The sequence below is a fragment of the Mirounga leonina genome, unplaced genomic scaffold (genome assembly GCF_011800145.1).
Source record: "Mirounga leonina isolate KUSES-001 unplaced genomic scaffold, KU_Mleo_1.0 Mir_170, whole genome shotgun sequence".
Classification (NCBI taxonomy): Eukaryota; Metazoa; Chordata; class Mammalia; order Carnivora; family Phocidae; genus Mirounga; species Mirounga leonina.
The window spans coordinates 11,902,746-11,918,425 of NW_023270433.1; the positions used below are offsets into that span (position 1 = coordinate 11,902,746).

The 15,680-nt window shown below is 45.2% G+C and overlaps 2 protein-coding genes across 2 annotated transcripts in view; both read left to right on the forward strand.

The window, feature by feature from the left end:
* The first annotated feature begins 916 nt into the window (after window positions 1–916).
* On the forward strand, window positions 917–10,363 carry PDCL (phosducin like). The gene is made up of 4 exons (XM_035015881.1): window positions 917–1,116; window positions 2,568–2,744; window positions 6,147–6,328; window positions 8,295–10,363. Exons 2-4 carry the CDS (start codon window positions 2,573–2,575, stop codon window positions 8,844–8,846), a joined length of 906 nt encoding a protein of 301 aa, XP_034871772.1. The 5' UTR covers window positions 917–1,116; window positions 2,568–2,572; the 3' UTR covers window positions 8,847–10,363.
* Window positions 2,676–15,680, forward strand: part of LOC118017723 (olfactory receptor 1L8-like) — a 224,418-nt gene continuing 211,413 nt past the window's right edge. The window contains exon 1 of the mRNA XM_035015879.1: window positions 2,676–2,744. The gene's annotated coding sequence lies outside the window, so the exon portion shown is untranslated. The remainder of the gene's footprint in view (window positions 2,745–15,680) is intronic.

The following is a 15,680-nucleotide window of genomic DNA, read 5'->3' on the forward strand; positions in this document are numbered from 1 at the left end:
TGACAGAGAGAGGGAACACAAGCAGGGGGAGTGGGAGAGGGAGAAGCAGGCTTCCTGCTGAGCAGGGAGCCGGATGCAGGATCCTGACCCTAGGACCTGACCTGAGCAAAGGCCGACGCTTAACCACTGAGCCACCCAGGCGCCCCAGGGGAGTTCTCACTCTTGATAGCCTGAACCAAGAGCTTCTTAGGAAAATGGGCACATATACCAATTTGCAGACAATTTCAGGTGGTCGTAGGACCACAAGTTGAGGATATCTCCCTCAAATTAGGAGCCCTATTTTAGAGTGTATTGTTTTAGGGTATTTTGGATGATTCAGTTTGCACAAAGCTTTCTATTAATTACTTCATGGGTGTGTATTGGACACCTTAATAAGGAGTCAATTTGAAATCATTTTAGGCTTAAAAAAAGTTGCAAAAGTAACATGGAATTCTCCTATATTCTTCACCCAGAATCGTCAAAGGTTAACATCTTACATAACCATAGTACAATTATCAAAACTGCTGATACACTATTATTGTTAATGGACCTTATTTCATCAGTTGGCCCTTTCATGTCCTTTTTCTGTTCCAGGACCCAATTCAGAAATTCACACAGCGTTGTCGGGGACCTGGCTGCTGCTGCTTTTTTTAATGCAAGTCTGTGTGGTTTTGGGCAAAATATTTAATGTCTCTGAGTCTGTCTTAAGGGCCGCGATGTGATTAAGAACCAGTAAGAAACACAGGTGGAATGGCTTCAGAAACTTCAAAGATAACCAAACAAACTTTTCTTATTATTAAAAACTAGGCACGTACAGGGTGACTTTCCGTTTAAATCAAAACAAAGCCAACTGAAGCGTACTACTGCCGTCGAGGTGTTTTGTCCCAAAGAAGGACCCGTAGCATTGCCCCCAGCCGCCGGAGGAGGCTTCCCCTAATTGGGCAGCGTGCGTCTGCCCGACCGCGGGAAGACCGCCTCATTGGTCCGCGCAGTCGGGACTCCGGCGGCTTTTCTCGTAGTGCTCAAGGCGCCGACCCACTTCTCTTCCTCCTACCGAGCTCACCCTTCCTTCTGAAGTGTCCGGAGCTGCCAGCCGGAAAGGCTCCGGACTGAGCTAGACGGGGTAACTGCACTGAGGTCAGTCGGGAAGAAGCGGCGGGCATGGAGCACGGGTGGGAGGTGATGTCTGCGCGCCCCCTCGCCCCCCACGGCCGCCGCGATTTCCCTGCCCCGCCTCCTCCTCTGGTGCCACCTCCCTCAAGCTCCCCCAACGGTTCCGCGCGCCCCTCCGCCACCCTTCCGCTGGCCCCGCCCTCAGCGCCCCTCCGCGACCCCGCCTCCTCCGCCAGCCCTTCCGCTTTTCCCCGCCCCGACTCCTCCCCTCAGAGGCCCCGCCCTCCCCGCCGGCCCCGCCTCCTTCAGGCCTCTCCACTGGCCCCGCCCTAGCCGCTTCCTCCTCAGAGGCCCCGCCCTCACCGAGCACACCCCTGCCCAGTCTCTCTGCCCACCCTGCACCGCCCGGGCCGCTCCATGCCTCTTAAGTTTGGTTCTGGGCCCCCGCGGCCCCCAGCCCCCCGTAGCTGCACGTTTCTTTCGATCCGCCCTGCCTTGTGTGCCCCCTCTCTGACTACTAGGGTCTCGCATTCCCGCACCGACCCTGCCTGTCTCCGTATGTGCTTAGTGAACGCCGCGCAGGCCTTGTGCTGGACCTTGGAGGTCCCTGCTTTCAGGAACCCCTTGCCCCTTGGGAGAGCCACTTTGTAACGGAGTTTCACAGGCCCGGTGATAAGTGTTTAATGAAGGAAGCATAGTATTACGATGCTTAGGGGAGGGACTAGAGTTGGCACCCTTCCTCCTGGAAGGGCAAGCTGGCCTCTGAGGAGCTAAGCTGTACCTTTCTCCCCAAGTGCCCTTGGTTTCTTCTGATGCAGTCTTGGCTCTAACCATTGCCGTTTAAACTCTTGGGAATTAGAAAGATCTTGTCAGGGGCCCATCTTTTAACCAAAGTTGGTAGGGCTTTCAGAGCCCATCCGTCCTCACCGTAAGTGTGTGTTAGGGGCAGTTGGAGGCAAGGGACACATGAGTGATTGATTTAAACAAAGAGTGACTCAGCATAATACTCTTGATGCTGCTTTTTGGAGTTTTTCCTGAGGATTCTTACCCAATTTTCAATTACCCAGCAGTCGTAGTTGATAGGAAAACCTAAAAGTATGTGTAGGTAAAACCTCCAGCCAGTAAGTAGATTGCTCCAAGCCAACAGGCCAGTACAGGGTATGGTGTACGGAAGACAGTGACTCACACCTTCCGCGTCTTGGAGTCAGGCACCCTGGGGTCTGATCCCAGCTCCACCATTCGCTGTAAAGCTTGGCAGAGAAACTTCCCTTGTCTGAGCTTCAGTTTTACCTTCGACAAAAAGAGCGTGATTGACCCTGTCACCCGGGATGATGGTATGGATTTGCTGAGATCCTGCTTATGAAAAAAATCACTTTTCGGGTCTTGTAAATTATAGGATCTCAGCATAAGTGAGCCCCTAGTCCGTGTCTGTCTGGTTCACACCAACAAAGAGCCTGATCGGTTGCCTCTCTTAGGCACCATGACGACCCTGGATGACAAGTTGCTGGGGGAGAAGCTGCAGTACTATTACAGCAGCAGTGAGGGTGAGGACAGCGACCATGAGGACAAGGACGGAGGCAGGGCGGCACTGGCCGGGAGTTCGACACCTGCAGATGCTGAGTTGGCGGGCGAAGGCATCTCAGTTAACACAGGTACTGGGAATCCCTGAGCTCTGGGATCAGCTTTAACAAATGTCCATTAAATATGTATCAGTTAGAAGTCTCCTGATCACTTCTAATTACAGTCTCACTTCCAGAGAGAGCCTCGAGTCATCATGTCCCTCTGCGTGCTTCTAGCCATCTCAGTGCACAAAGCCAACAGGTGTGCACAGCGTACGAACACACACAGTTAACACAGACGGCCTTGCTTTTGCATCTGGCTTCTCAAATTAATAGTGGTTTGATATCACATAAGTCATAGGTATGCATATAGTACATGGTGGTATCCTATGTGGTAGTATAAACCCCTAGAAATAGCATATTAATACTTTTACATTTTCATATTTCCAAATTGTGGCAATTGAGGTGGCGCTGTTTCATACGTAACCAGCAGTAGGGTTTTCCCCATACACTTGCCCTCCTGCTGTGTTATCAGAGATCTCTGGGATCTCTGCCTCCTGGTGGATGACAAATGGTAACTCATTGTAGTTTTATTTTCTATCTTTTTCAAGAGGGATGTTGAGCCTCTTGAACTTTAAGAGATATTTTCATAGCCTTTACTCATTTTTAAAAATTGGTGGTTGGTCTTTTGCTTTTTAGGCAGCTATCTAGTAAGGAAACTCATCTGTGTTATGAGCTGTAACTATTTCTACCAATTTGTTGTTTGTCTTTTGACTTTATGTTCTTTTCCTGGCATAAAACTTTTATTTTTATGTGTCTGAAAGCATTATTTAATACTTTCTTACTTTTTTTTCTTACTGAAACGGTCTTCACTCAGGATTATAAAAAGATTCTCCCATACTTTTTCTTGGTATGTTCATGATTTCGTTCTTTCTTTCTTTCTTCTTTTTACACTTAAATATTGATTCATCTGGAATTCATTTTGGTGCAAGGTATTATGGTAGGGCTCCCTTTTTGTCTTCATATTGCTACCCACTGGTTTCAGCACCATTTAGTGAATAAACTATCTTTTTCTCTTTTGCTTTGAAATGTCAGTTTTATCATGTACTGAATTCCTGTCTCTATTTGTGTCTTTAGCTGCACTTTGTAGTCTCTTGCATTGATTTGTCTTTTATTGTGCTCTATCACACTGTTTTTAATTACTGTATTACAGGTTTTAGTATCTGGTGGGGCTGGTTTTCCCTCAATACTCTTCTGTGTCACCATTTTCCCAACTTTTTTTTTAAAGTAGGCTCTGTGCCCAGTGTGGGGCTTGAACTCACAACCCCAAGGTCAAGAGTCACACGCTCTACTGACTGAGCCAGCCAGGTGCCCCTTAACTTTTGCTTTCTTATTTTTCCAAAACAAATTTAGGAGCATGCATACAGGGGAATGCATTAAATATATAGATTAATTTAGGGTTAATTGGCACCCTTGTGATATTGGGCCTTCCTGGTCAGGAATATGGTATTGCTTTTCCATTTAATCAGATCCTTCTTTGTGTTTCTTGGTAGAATTTTAAAGTTTTGTTGTTTTTTTTTAAGATTTTTATTTATTTGACAGAGACACAGCGAGAGAGGGAACACCAGCAGGCGGAGTGGGAGAGGGAGAAGCAGGCTTCCCGCGGAGCAGGGAGCCCGATGCAGGGCTCGATCCCAGGACCCCAGGATCATGACCTGAGCCAAAGGCAGATGCCTAATGACTGAGCCACCCAGGTGCCCCATCTTCATGTAGATTTTTATATTTTTTTCCTGCGGTAACAGATGACCTCCAAACCTCAGTGGCTTATGATAGTGAAGGTGTATTCCTCAAAGCTGCTTGTGTGGGTGAGCAGCAGCCTGCCTCTTCTTCATATATCCTGTCATTATAGCGACAGGGTTGAAGGAGCAACCCCTGATTGGGACATGCCTTTTCATGACCAAGTCTAGTGAGCAAGAGAGGACTGTTGGAAACATTAATGGCTCATAAATCTTTTGCTCAGTGAAATAAGTCAATCAGAGAAAGACATGTATCATATGACCTCACTGATATAAGGAATTCTTAATCTCAGGAAACAAACTGAGGGTTGCTGGAGTGGGGGGTGGCGCGGGAGGGATGGGGTGGCTGGGTCATAGACACTGGGGAGGGTATGTGCTATGGTGAGCGCTGTGAATTGTGCAAGACTGTTGAATCACAGATATGTACCTCTGAAACAAATAATGCAATATATGTTAAGAAAAAAAAAAGATAGCAGGAGGGGAAGAATGAAGGGGGGAAATCGGAGGGGGAGACAAACCATGAGAGATGATGGACTCTGAAAAACAAACTGAGGGTTCTAGAGGGGAGGGGGGTGGAAGGATGGGTTAGCCTAGTGATGGATATTAAAGAGGGCATGTTCTGCATGGAGCACTGGGTGTTATGCACAAATGAATCATGGAACACTACATCAAAAACTAATGATGTAATGTATGGGGATTAACATAACAATAAAAAAATAATTAAAAAATAAAAAAAAATCTTTTGCTCAGAATCCATTGGCCAAAGCAAGTCACATGGCCAAGCCCAACATCAGTGAGCCAGGGATGCATATATTCATCCCATAAAAGGTCCTACAAATCACATGTCAGGGATATATAGCATGGGAGCAGCGAGGCTTGGGGGTAACTTGAATAACAGAACAACCTGCCACAATCTTATAAAAATCCATACAGTATAGGGGCACCTGGGTGGCTCAGTCGTTAAGCATCTGCCTTCCGCTCAGATCATGGTCCCAGGGTCCTGGGATCGAGCCCCGCATCGGGCTCCCTGCTCCGCGGGAAGCCTGCTTCTCCCTCTCCCACTCCCCCTGCTGTGTTCCCTCTCTTACTGTGTCTCTCTCTGTCAAATAAATAAATAAAATATTAAAAAAAAAATCCAGATAATGCAGAATGTATGAATGTAGAAAGAAAAAAGTAGCCGTTCTGTCTCACTAGCCCCCTTGGATCCCCCTACCTAGAGACAGCCTCTCTTAACTGTTGACATTTCCTTCTAGTCCTTTTTCTATGAACATACAAAGGTACATGTGCATAAGCAGATATCTGTACATATATATACATACACATACAATTTCTTTTCTAAAGATTGGATGACCGTCCCATGATACTGTTCTGCATTTTGCTCTTTTTTTTTTTTTGACCTAATATATTTGAACATCTTCCATGGCAAGAAACATATAGCTACCTCATTCTTTGTACGAGTCACCTTATTTTCCTTTGAGTAGATGAATCACGATTTATTTAGTGCCCCTCCTGATGTCGGGCCTTAGCTCGTCCATTTAATTACGCGACCATGCCGCAGCGGACGTCACTGTGTGGGGGCCACGCGAGCCTGTGTGCATGTCCCCGTGCAGCCGATGGAGCAGGCTCTAGCCAGATGTGAGCTGGCCCGTAATCCTCTGCCCACTCTTCTTGGTCACCTCCACATTCACCCCCCACTCAGGTCCAAAAGGGGTGATAAATGACTGGCGCCGCTTCAAACAGCTGGAGACAGAGCAGAGAGGAGAGCAGTGCCGGGAGATGGAAAGGCTAGTCAAGAAGCTGTCGATGACCTGCAGGTCCAGTCTGGATGAAGAGGAGGAGCAACACAAGCAGAAGGACCTCCAGGAGAAGCTCAGTGGGAAGGTAATTAGCAGCCCCCAGGCTTCTCTCAGCGCGGCCACCGGCTTCCCGTGGGGATGTGTCTTCTGTTCGAGTCCGGTTTGTCACGGGTTAGGTGAGGTCGGCATCTCTACCTCACAGTGCTCTCTGGGTGCAAAGCCCAGTGCAGTGCCTGGCCCATTGACAGTGCTCAGTAAACGGGAGTTTTCTGTCCTTTATTGAGGCCTTGGGCCAGGAATAACCCTCTGAGGTTGGTGGCATTATCCCTGTTTTACCGACAATGAAACAGATGCTTCGAGAGGAGAGGGGCCTTGGCTCAGGGCGTGCAACCAGTAAATGCTAATAGGAAGTAGGAGTCTCAGCCAGACTTTTTTGCTCTTTCCATGATTCTGCTCTGTTTCACCTGAAGCCTGTTCATGAGAATTTAGCAGAACAAGGCAACACAGTAGAAGCAAATGGGCATATGTTTGCTTCTGGAAGATATTTGGGACTAGGTCCCTGACTCTCTTATTTCCCCCATATCAAAAGGACCATCTAATCCCCCCACCTGCCCTCTGAACATGGATGAATGTCGAGGAGTGCCTGAGATCATTTGGCCATGGTCCAAAGCAGCTCTTGGCTGGCAATACCAGCCAGGATCAGGGAGCACATAAGAGGATTGAGTGAGGAGTCATTTGCCTGGAGCAGGAGGAGGATTTCGGGGCAGGAGACTTTCTGACCATAATGGCTCAGAAAGAGCCACTCTGGCAGACCAAGATAGACAGGAGAGTTGGGAGCTGGGGGGGAAGGATGGTGCTGGCCGTGATGCAGAAATGTCCATTCTGATCTACTGTTGTTCCCTGGCCCACCCTCTAATTGGTGCTGTACTGGGCAGAGCTAGGCTCCGTTCCAGGCCAGGAGAAGGAAGATACTTTTGTAACATAAGCTGGCTGCAGGGCAACGTGCCCACTGCTCACAAGGCTTCCTTATACTGAGATTAGAGCAGATGAAGAACATATCACATGACCACATGGGGCAGTTGAGAGAAGCTGTCCGTGTCCTGCTGGGTTGTGTGCTGTGGAGCAGAGCTGGAAAATGGCTCAATGCCAGAAACTGGGAAGTTAAGCAAAATATGGCACATTATGTGTAATTCTAAAAAAAAAAATATTTAGAAATGCGAGGAAATATTTATGATGTAATGATGCCAAGTGGCAAAAGCAGGTTATGGCTTAATTGGTACACCCAACAGCTGCTGTTAAAAAAGCAAAAATGATTTCAGCTTGCAACTGTAATAAAGAGCAACATCCAGTTTTATTTATTTATTTATTTATTTAAAGATTTTATTTATTTATTTGAGAGAGAGAGAATGAAAGAGAGCACATGGGGGGGGGAGGGCCAGAGGGAGAAGCAGACTCCCTGCCGAGCAGGGAGCCCGATGTGGGACTCGATCCAGGAACTCCAGGATCATGACCTGAGCCGAAGGCAGTCGCTTAACCAACTGAGCCGCCCAGGCGCCCAACATCCAGTTTTAGAGCGTGTATGTGACTGTGTGGGGAGCGTGCAGAGCAAGAATTGCAAGTGTTCTTTTTGAAAGTCCTTAATATTCTGTTGTCTTTTTACCAAAATTGACATAGTGGATAAAATAATTAATCCACTGTCAAGACTGACCAAAAGAAACACGCTCATGAAGTGATATTAACCACCTTTTTGGATGGAGAGGCATCGTAACGCAGTAGTTAAAAGATCGGGTTTTTAAAAAAAATCTAGTTTGAATCCTGGGCTCGTACCTACGTGAACTGGCGCCAATAATCTCAAGTCCTCGGATCTCATTTGTAAGATGAGGGCAATAAAAGTTCCCTCCCGGTGGGGTTATCGTAAGATTTCTGTGGGCATTAATGCGTACAGAGCACTTAGCAGGGTTCCTCGCATCCCAGACGCGTGGGGTGCATACTAACTATAACCGCAGAGTTGGGTTCACGTTGCGTCTGCTCACTTTGCGGTCGTCCTGCAGATGACTCTGAAGGAGTTTGCCATGATGCATGAGGACCAAGATGACGAAGAGTTCCTCCAGCGGTACCGGAAGCAGAGAATGGAAGAGATGCGGCAGCAGCTTCACAAAGGGCCCCAGTTCAAGCAGGTTTTTGAGATCCCCAGTGGAGAAGGGTTTTTAGACATGATTGATAAAGAGCAGAAAAGCACCCTCATCATGGTCCATATTTATGAGGATGGCATTCCGGGGGCCGAAGCCATGAACGGCTGCATGATTTGCCTTGCCGCCGAGTACCCAGCTGTCAAATTCTGCCGGGTGAAGAGCTCGGTTCTCGGGGCCAGCAGTCGCTTCACCAGGAATGCCCTCCCTGCCCTGCTGATCTACAAGGGAGGTGAATTGATTGGCAATTTTGTTCGTGTCACTGACCAGCTGGGGGAAGATTTCTTTGCTGTGGACCTTGAAGCTTTTCTGCAGGAATTTGGATTGCTCCCCGAAAAGGAAGTCTTGGTGCTGACGTCTGTGCGTAACTCTGGCACCTGCCACAGTGAGGATAGCGATTTGGAAATAGATTGAACTGCTAGTCTAATTGCATAGATTTCGCATTGTTTGGGCTGGAAGACACATGGCTGTGTATTTATTTTTGTCCCTTCCTGTGTTGTGTGGCTTTTCAGCTGTTCTTTGTAGTCCCTTTTAGTATATGTAAAGTCAAGAAATTCTTAGATTCCGTTGGAATGCTGAATCACCTTGTGGCTAGCAGTAAAGTGACTCAAAATTGTATAAACAGGAAGCCAGGCTTTTGAACTGTTTACTTAAGATTCTCCAGCATGACATCTCTGTTATTGTTTCTAGTCAATATTTACATAGCATCCCAAAGACAGCGTCCTGGAAATTGTCTTCAGATGATCTCAGAGGTCTCTGCCAGGCCTGGGAGTATAATTCTATAGTTAATGTGCTCTTTGCAACATAAATTGTGTGTCTCCTTCATCAGTGATCATAAATTACACTTACTTGTAATCAGATCCATAGTCTTGGAAGGCAGTTACGTTTTTACCCTAGACCCTGTTCTCTACCATCGTCTCGTGTAAAGGTTCCAGACAGTGTACGTTTGCCCATCAAGAGGGGTGACGTCTGCTGCTGGAGCCCCTGTCCCGCTCAAGCCTTATTCAGTCTTGAGTAGGAGGGAAGGCTGATGCTGACTGCCCTCCTGATGCTGGAAGGCCGGCTTGATTTAGAAGTCAGAGCTGGTTTGGAGCTGGGAAGCCTTTTTAAAGGCTTCCCAGCTGTGGGAACGAGCCCAGGATTCACAGCAGAGGCATCAGCCTCCCTGGGAAAGCCTGATCTTTCAATAAGATACTCCTGCTCGTTTCTTTGTCTTTCTCGTACTTAACAATGTAACTTTTTGTTGTAATGTAGCTTTTTAAAAAGCTTTCTTTCTTTCTTTCTTTTTTTTTTTTTTGCATACTGGAAGCGTAATATTTAACAGAGGAACATTTGCCAAAATACGGAAGTGAAAATAAGAAAGTTAGAATAATATCTAATCCTATTGTCTAGGGTAAAACACTATTAATATTTTGGCATATATCCTTCCATTGTATTTCCTTTGTATATGTAGACATTTGCTTGTGTTTAAACAAAACAATGGGATCATTCTGAACATACTGTTTTATAGTATGGTCAGCTAATATAGATCAAACTTTTTTCATGTTATTAAGTAATCTGCAACATTTTTAAAAATGGTCATTAATATTTCACTGTGTAGTTGGTGCTGTAATTTGCTTGGTGGTTGTCTCTTAAAAGGAAAAAGAGCAAAGACTTTTTACTACAGAAGTAATAGGTGTCCATTGTAGAAAATGTAATAAAAATTATTAAGCTAAAAAAGAGATTTTAAAAGTCCTACTATAATTCCACCAACCAAAAATTATCCGCATTATAATTTTTATAGGTATCCTTCTAGTCGTTTCTATTTGTATTCTTATTTATAATAATGATTGTCATTTGAATGTATTTCACTTGTTTTTTTACTTAAAACAGTATAATTCTAAGGTCAGGGAAAATGTAATCTGGAATTAAAAGATTAACTTTAAAATTCATTTTTGCTTTTTCTGGTTATTCAGGAGTGGACTAACTGTAAAAGGGTCTTGAAAATATCTGTTGTGGTTTGTCAGTAGGAAGAAAGTGCATGGTTTATCTGCTTTAAAAAGCTCACTGTAGAAAGTGTAGAAGAAGCAGAGACAACTGTTGTCAATGTTCCTGTTTATTTCCCTCAGTCTTTTTTTCAGTATTTTTAATAACATTGAGAGCTTACTGGATTTAGTTTTGTGTTCTATTTTATTTAATATTATATCATAAATACTTTGACCTGTTATAAAAATTCTAAATAAATAATTTTTAATGGCTTCATAATACTCCATCATATGGATATACCATGATTTATTTGACCAGTTCCTTAATATTGGGTTTGTTTTTTTTTTTTTTGAGAGAGCACACATGCATGAGTGGTGGGGGAGGGGGAAAGGGAGAAAGAGAATCTTAAGCAGGCTCCACGCCCAGCACAGAGCCTGATGTGGGCCCGGTCTCGTGACCCTGAGATCATGATCTGAGCTGAAACCAAGAGTTGAACGCTTAACTCTGAGCTACCCTGGCGCCCCAATATTGGGTATTTAGATTCCAGTTTTTCATTAAAACACTTAGCATCTTTGCATTTGGGGCTGTATTTTGGATTGTTCTCCTAGTATAGATTTCTAGAAGAGGAATTCTTGGGTGGATGGGCAAGAACATTTACAGAATAGATTTTTTTTTTTTAAGGTTTACTTATTTATTTGAGAGAGAGACTGCCATAGCAGGGGGAGGGGTCGAGGGAGAGAGAAAATCCCAAGCTGACTCTGCACAGAACGCAGGGCCTGATCTCAAGACCCTGAGATCACAACCCAAGCCGAAACCAAGAGCCAGATGCCCAACCGACTGAGCTACCTAGGCGCCCCACAAAATAGCGTTTAGAAAACATCTTCTGTTCCTATTGGAAATGAAAATAGCCACTTGCAGGACCTTCACTTTGCCTTTCAAGAACAGAGATTCTAGAATAAAATGAACAGAAATGGAATGGGGAAATCCTCGAGTATTAAATCTCTTACTCAGGTATAGCAGAAATAGCACGGTCTTGGGAGTCAAGAAAGATCCGCGTTCGAATCCTGTCACTGGTATAGCTCCTAGTGAGGTACCTAGGCTTTTTTTTTTTTTTAAAGATTTTATTTATTTATTTGAGAGAGAGAAAGAGAGAGAGCACGAGAGGGAAGAGAGTCAGAGGGAGAAGCAGACCCCCTGCCGAGCAGGGAGCCCGATGCGGGACTCGATCCTGGGACTCCAGGATCATGACCTGAGCCGAAGGCAGTCGCTTAACCAACTGAGCCACCAGGCGCCCCCAACAAATGTAATTTTATCTTTTTTTTTTTTTAAAGATTTTATTTATTTATTTGAGAGAGAGAATGAGAGAGAGAGAGCACAAGAGGGGGAAGGGTTAGAGGGAGAAGCAGGCTCCCCTCCGAGCAGGGAGCCCGTTGTGGGACTCGATCCCGGGACTCCAGGATCATGACCTGAGCCGAAGGCAGTCGCTCAACCGACTGAGCCACCCAGGCGCCCGGTACCTAGGCTTCCTGAAGCTCAGTTTCCTCACCTCTGCAATGGGAACGGTATGCTTCATCTCTTCGGTCATAGCGGTTCTCAACATGTGGTCCCACAGCAGAGGCATCAGCCTCACTGGGAAACTTGTTCGAAATGCAGATTCTCAGGCTCCACCCCGGACCCACCGCATCAAAAATTCCGGGAGTGGCCCAGCACACTCTTTCCAAGTCCTCCAGGTGACTCTGAGGCTTGTTCAGGTGTGAGAATCACTGGTGTATGGATTAAGATAATGACAGCAATGATCACAAACCAGCTTATTTGAGTTAGGGAGGGAAGGAGTTGAACCCAAATGCTCAGAGCTCTTCTCTTCCTCTTCATGTGAGTCTCCTTTTTAGCCATGGCACTGAGGAAAGGAAAGAAACTGCTACTTGTCTATCACAGACTATGTCCCTGTAGTATTCCAGATTTCACTTGCCTCCAGCACGAGAGTCCCACACACAGGCTCTGTTTTCTTCCCAGTGCCTGGCACGATCATTGTTCACTCCAAGAATAGTAGGCTAACATTTACTAGCTTTGTGAACCCCTCTGTGCCTCAGTGTCCTCGTCTGTGAAATGGGGATGAGGAACGTGAGTCCTTTCATATAAAATATTCAGAACACCGCCTTCAAATAAGTTTTTATCATCCCCAGTGCCCACTACTGTGCCTGACTCTTGCTAAGGATCAATAAACATTTAATAATGAACATTGTTCGCTAACTGAACATAATAAATTAAAATAAAATAAACCACTGAATACCAGGAGCCTTGTTTCAAGGTAGGAAATAAATAGTAACTTTTCAGACATGAAGAAACCAAGACTTAGCAGGGTTAAGTGACTACTCCAGCTCATGGACAGGGCAGGGTATAAAATCTGGTCTGTATATTTCCAAAATTGATACCATTTCCAATGTCGTGTTAGTTCTGCGTGGAGAAAGCAAATGATCAAGTGACAGTAAAACAGATCAATTTAAAAAACAAAAAGTGGGGGCACCTGGGTGGCTCAGTCGGTTAAGCGTCTGACTCTTGATTTTGGCTCAGGTCATGATTTTGGGGTCCTGGGGTCCAGCCCAGCATTCGGCTCCCTGCTCAGTGGGGAGTGTGCTTGACGATTCTCTCTCTCTCTCTCCCTCTGCCCCTCCCCCTGTGCCCCCACATGAGCTCTCTCTCTCAAAGTAAATACATAAATCTTAAAAAAGATTAAAAAAAAAAAAGTGGAGAGAATAGATTGGAGAAAGAAAATTAGGGAGCGAATTTAAAGAGAAAAAGGAGTTAAGCTGGGTGGAGCCCGGGTCCCCTGGTCCTGCCTGCGTTTCACATCAGAACCTCCACCCATCCGGGCTGTGGCTGTGACCCGCTGAGGGGTCCTCCCCTCCCTGCCAGGACTCCACAAAGTCCTTCCCCGCAAAGCCTGTCTGATCTGTCCCCCCAGAACCATACTGCCCACCCATGTCCACTGCAGGTGGCAATGATCCAGAGAACAGTGAACGTGAACTCTAGCTTTCCTGGCAGCCAGCTGTGTTCCCTCAGACAAGCCTCTTCCTCTCCCTAGGCCTTAGTTTCCCTATTTGTAAAATAAGAGGTAAATTATATGCTCTTTTAATACCTGTCTGGCTCTCAACTTTGATGAATTCATGCATTTTTAAAAATCACCTTTTATTTTGAAAACTACAGGAAAATTAAAAGAATATTACAGTTAATACCTGTATACCCTTCACTTAGTTTTACCAATAACATTTTACTGCTAACTTGCTCTATCTCTGTTTTTTTGTGGAACCTTGATAAGTCTTTCCTGTCTCTTCAGGAAGAAGCAGTCACACCATTCCCGGTGCTTCTATGGGTTATGACAACATTGGTTAAGAAAAGTTTTGAGGGGGGCGCCTGGGTGGCCTAGTAGGTTAAGCATCCGACTCGTGATTTCGGCTCAGGTCATGATCTCAGGGTTGTGAGATCGAGCCCCATGTAGGGCTCCGTGCTCAGCAGGGAGTCGGCTTGAGATTCTCTCCCTCTCCCTCTACCCCTCCCCCAGCTCACACACTTTTTCTCTTTCTAAAATAAATAAATAAATCTTAAAAAAAAAAAAAAGTTTTGAGGGCTCAATGCATGGCTTTGCTTTCCCACCTACCTAGTGGGATAACAGTAGTTTGCGTGACAGGCCCATGAATTAATACCAGTAAAGTACTTGGCACTTTGTTTAACACATAGGAACATCTCAGTAAGTTATCTCCTGTTGTTTTCATGCTATCATTTTGTATTTAGTTTAATGAGAAACGTAAGGTTTTCCCTAAGTGTGAGATGTGGAAATCCTGGTGGCTTGAATGACCTTGTCTCCTTTTCCTGTAGGGTAACCCCATCTTCAGCATGTGTGGTTGCCCCAGTTGAATTGTAAGTATTTGTTTACACAGAATACTATGAAGTATTTGGGGACAGGGTCTGTATCTTGTCATTTCAGGTTTCTGATCTGCGTTGATGGAAGCGCATGTTGGCTGCTTAAGTGGGGAAAATTGCCAAGGCTGAAGTAGGCTGGAATTCACATTAAGGTAGAAGGTTCTCTGTTATATTGCTTTTCCAGAAATGTTACATATTTTTGGTCAGAGGTGTACTACCTATGCTCTCTGAGAACCAGATTACAAATTCAGATTAAACCCTCAGCTGGGCCAAAGCCAAGAGGAAATGCCAGGTCTAACTTGGTTTTGGCCACATGGTGGCAGCAGAGGAGAGGGAAAGAATAGTTTTGTTGCTGTTGGTAAACCCAGCCGCAGACTTCGGATTTAGGGGCTGGAGGTGATGTCTACCACCATGTACTAGTCATTTTAGAGAATTTGTTTTTAGGAAAGAGAACCAGAAAGTATTACATGCACACCCTTTATTAATGAGTAACAGAGCAAACAAAATATTTGATGAATACAACATGCATGCACTTAATTTTCATATTATGGTCAGTTAAGGTTGAAAAGAGGAAGGCAGGGGGCACCCACGCTAGTGAAGAGTCCCAAGCTCCCTAGTTCAGAGCACAAGCTTTGTGTTCAAATCCCAATCCTGCCGCTTATCCCCAATGACTTCTTGTCCCCTACCTGTGATGGTGCAAGTGACCAACATATATTGAGATTTACTAGATGCCAGGTCATTATTCTAAGCACTTAATTATTTACTTATTCATTTTTTAGTTTTAATTTAATTTAATTTTTTAAAAGTAAACTCTACTGCCAACGTGGGGCTCGAACTCATGACCCCAAGATCAAGAGTCACGTGCTCCACCAAATGAGCCAGCTAGGCACCCCTATTCTGAGCACTTTATATGTATTTTCTTGGATAATTCTCATAACAACCCCAGAGAGATACTATTATCCTCTTTTATAGTTAAGTAATTTGCCTGAGGTCAACCAGAGTGAAGAATAATGTCAGGACTTAATGCCCAGGAACTCAGAGCTCAGAAGTCAGGATCTTAGTACTGTTTGGCAGGCTTGCCTCTGCACAGGCTATGATGATGTCCACCCAAAAAGGCTACTGGGAAGAGATGAGGGGTGCCTGCCCCGTGGTTGGTGTTACGGACTGAGCTAACTAAGACACTGATTCCTAGTAATTTCTATAAATTCAAGAGAGGAGAGAGAAATGGGATACCTCAAACTTATCTGGAAGGAGAGTTGGAAAGAATCACAGAATCCTCTGCCCTCTGAGGTTCATGGTAGACCTTGCTGTCCATCTTTTCCAGAATTGTGTATTTCCTACAGCCTTTGTGTTACCTCTGAACAC

Excerpts from the sequence above, each read along its gene's own strand:
- PDCL (XM_035015881.1), top strand. The coding sequence starts at position 2,573 with ATGACGACCCTGGATGACAAGTTGCTGGGGGAGAAGCTGCAGTACTAT. Across the intron at positions 2,745-6,146 it reads AGGCATCTCAGTTAACACAG|GTCCAAAAGGGGTGATAAAT; the intron begins GTACTGGGAATC and ends CCCCCCACTCAG. Across the intron at positions 6,329-8,294 it reads AGGAGAAGCTCAGTGGGAAG|ATGACTCTGAAGGAGTTTGC; the intron begins GTAATTAGCAGC and ends GTCGTCCTGCAG.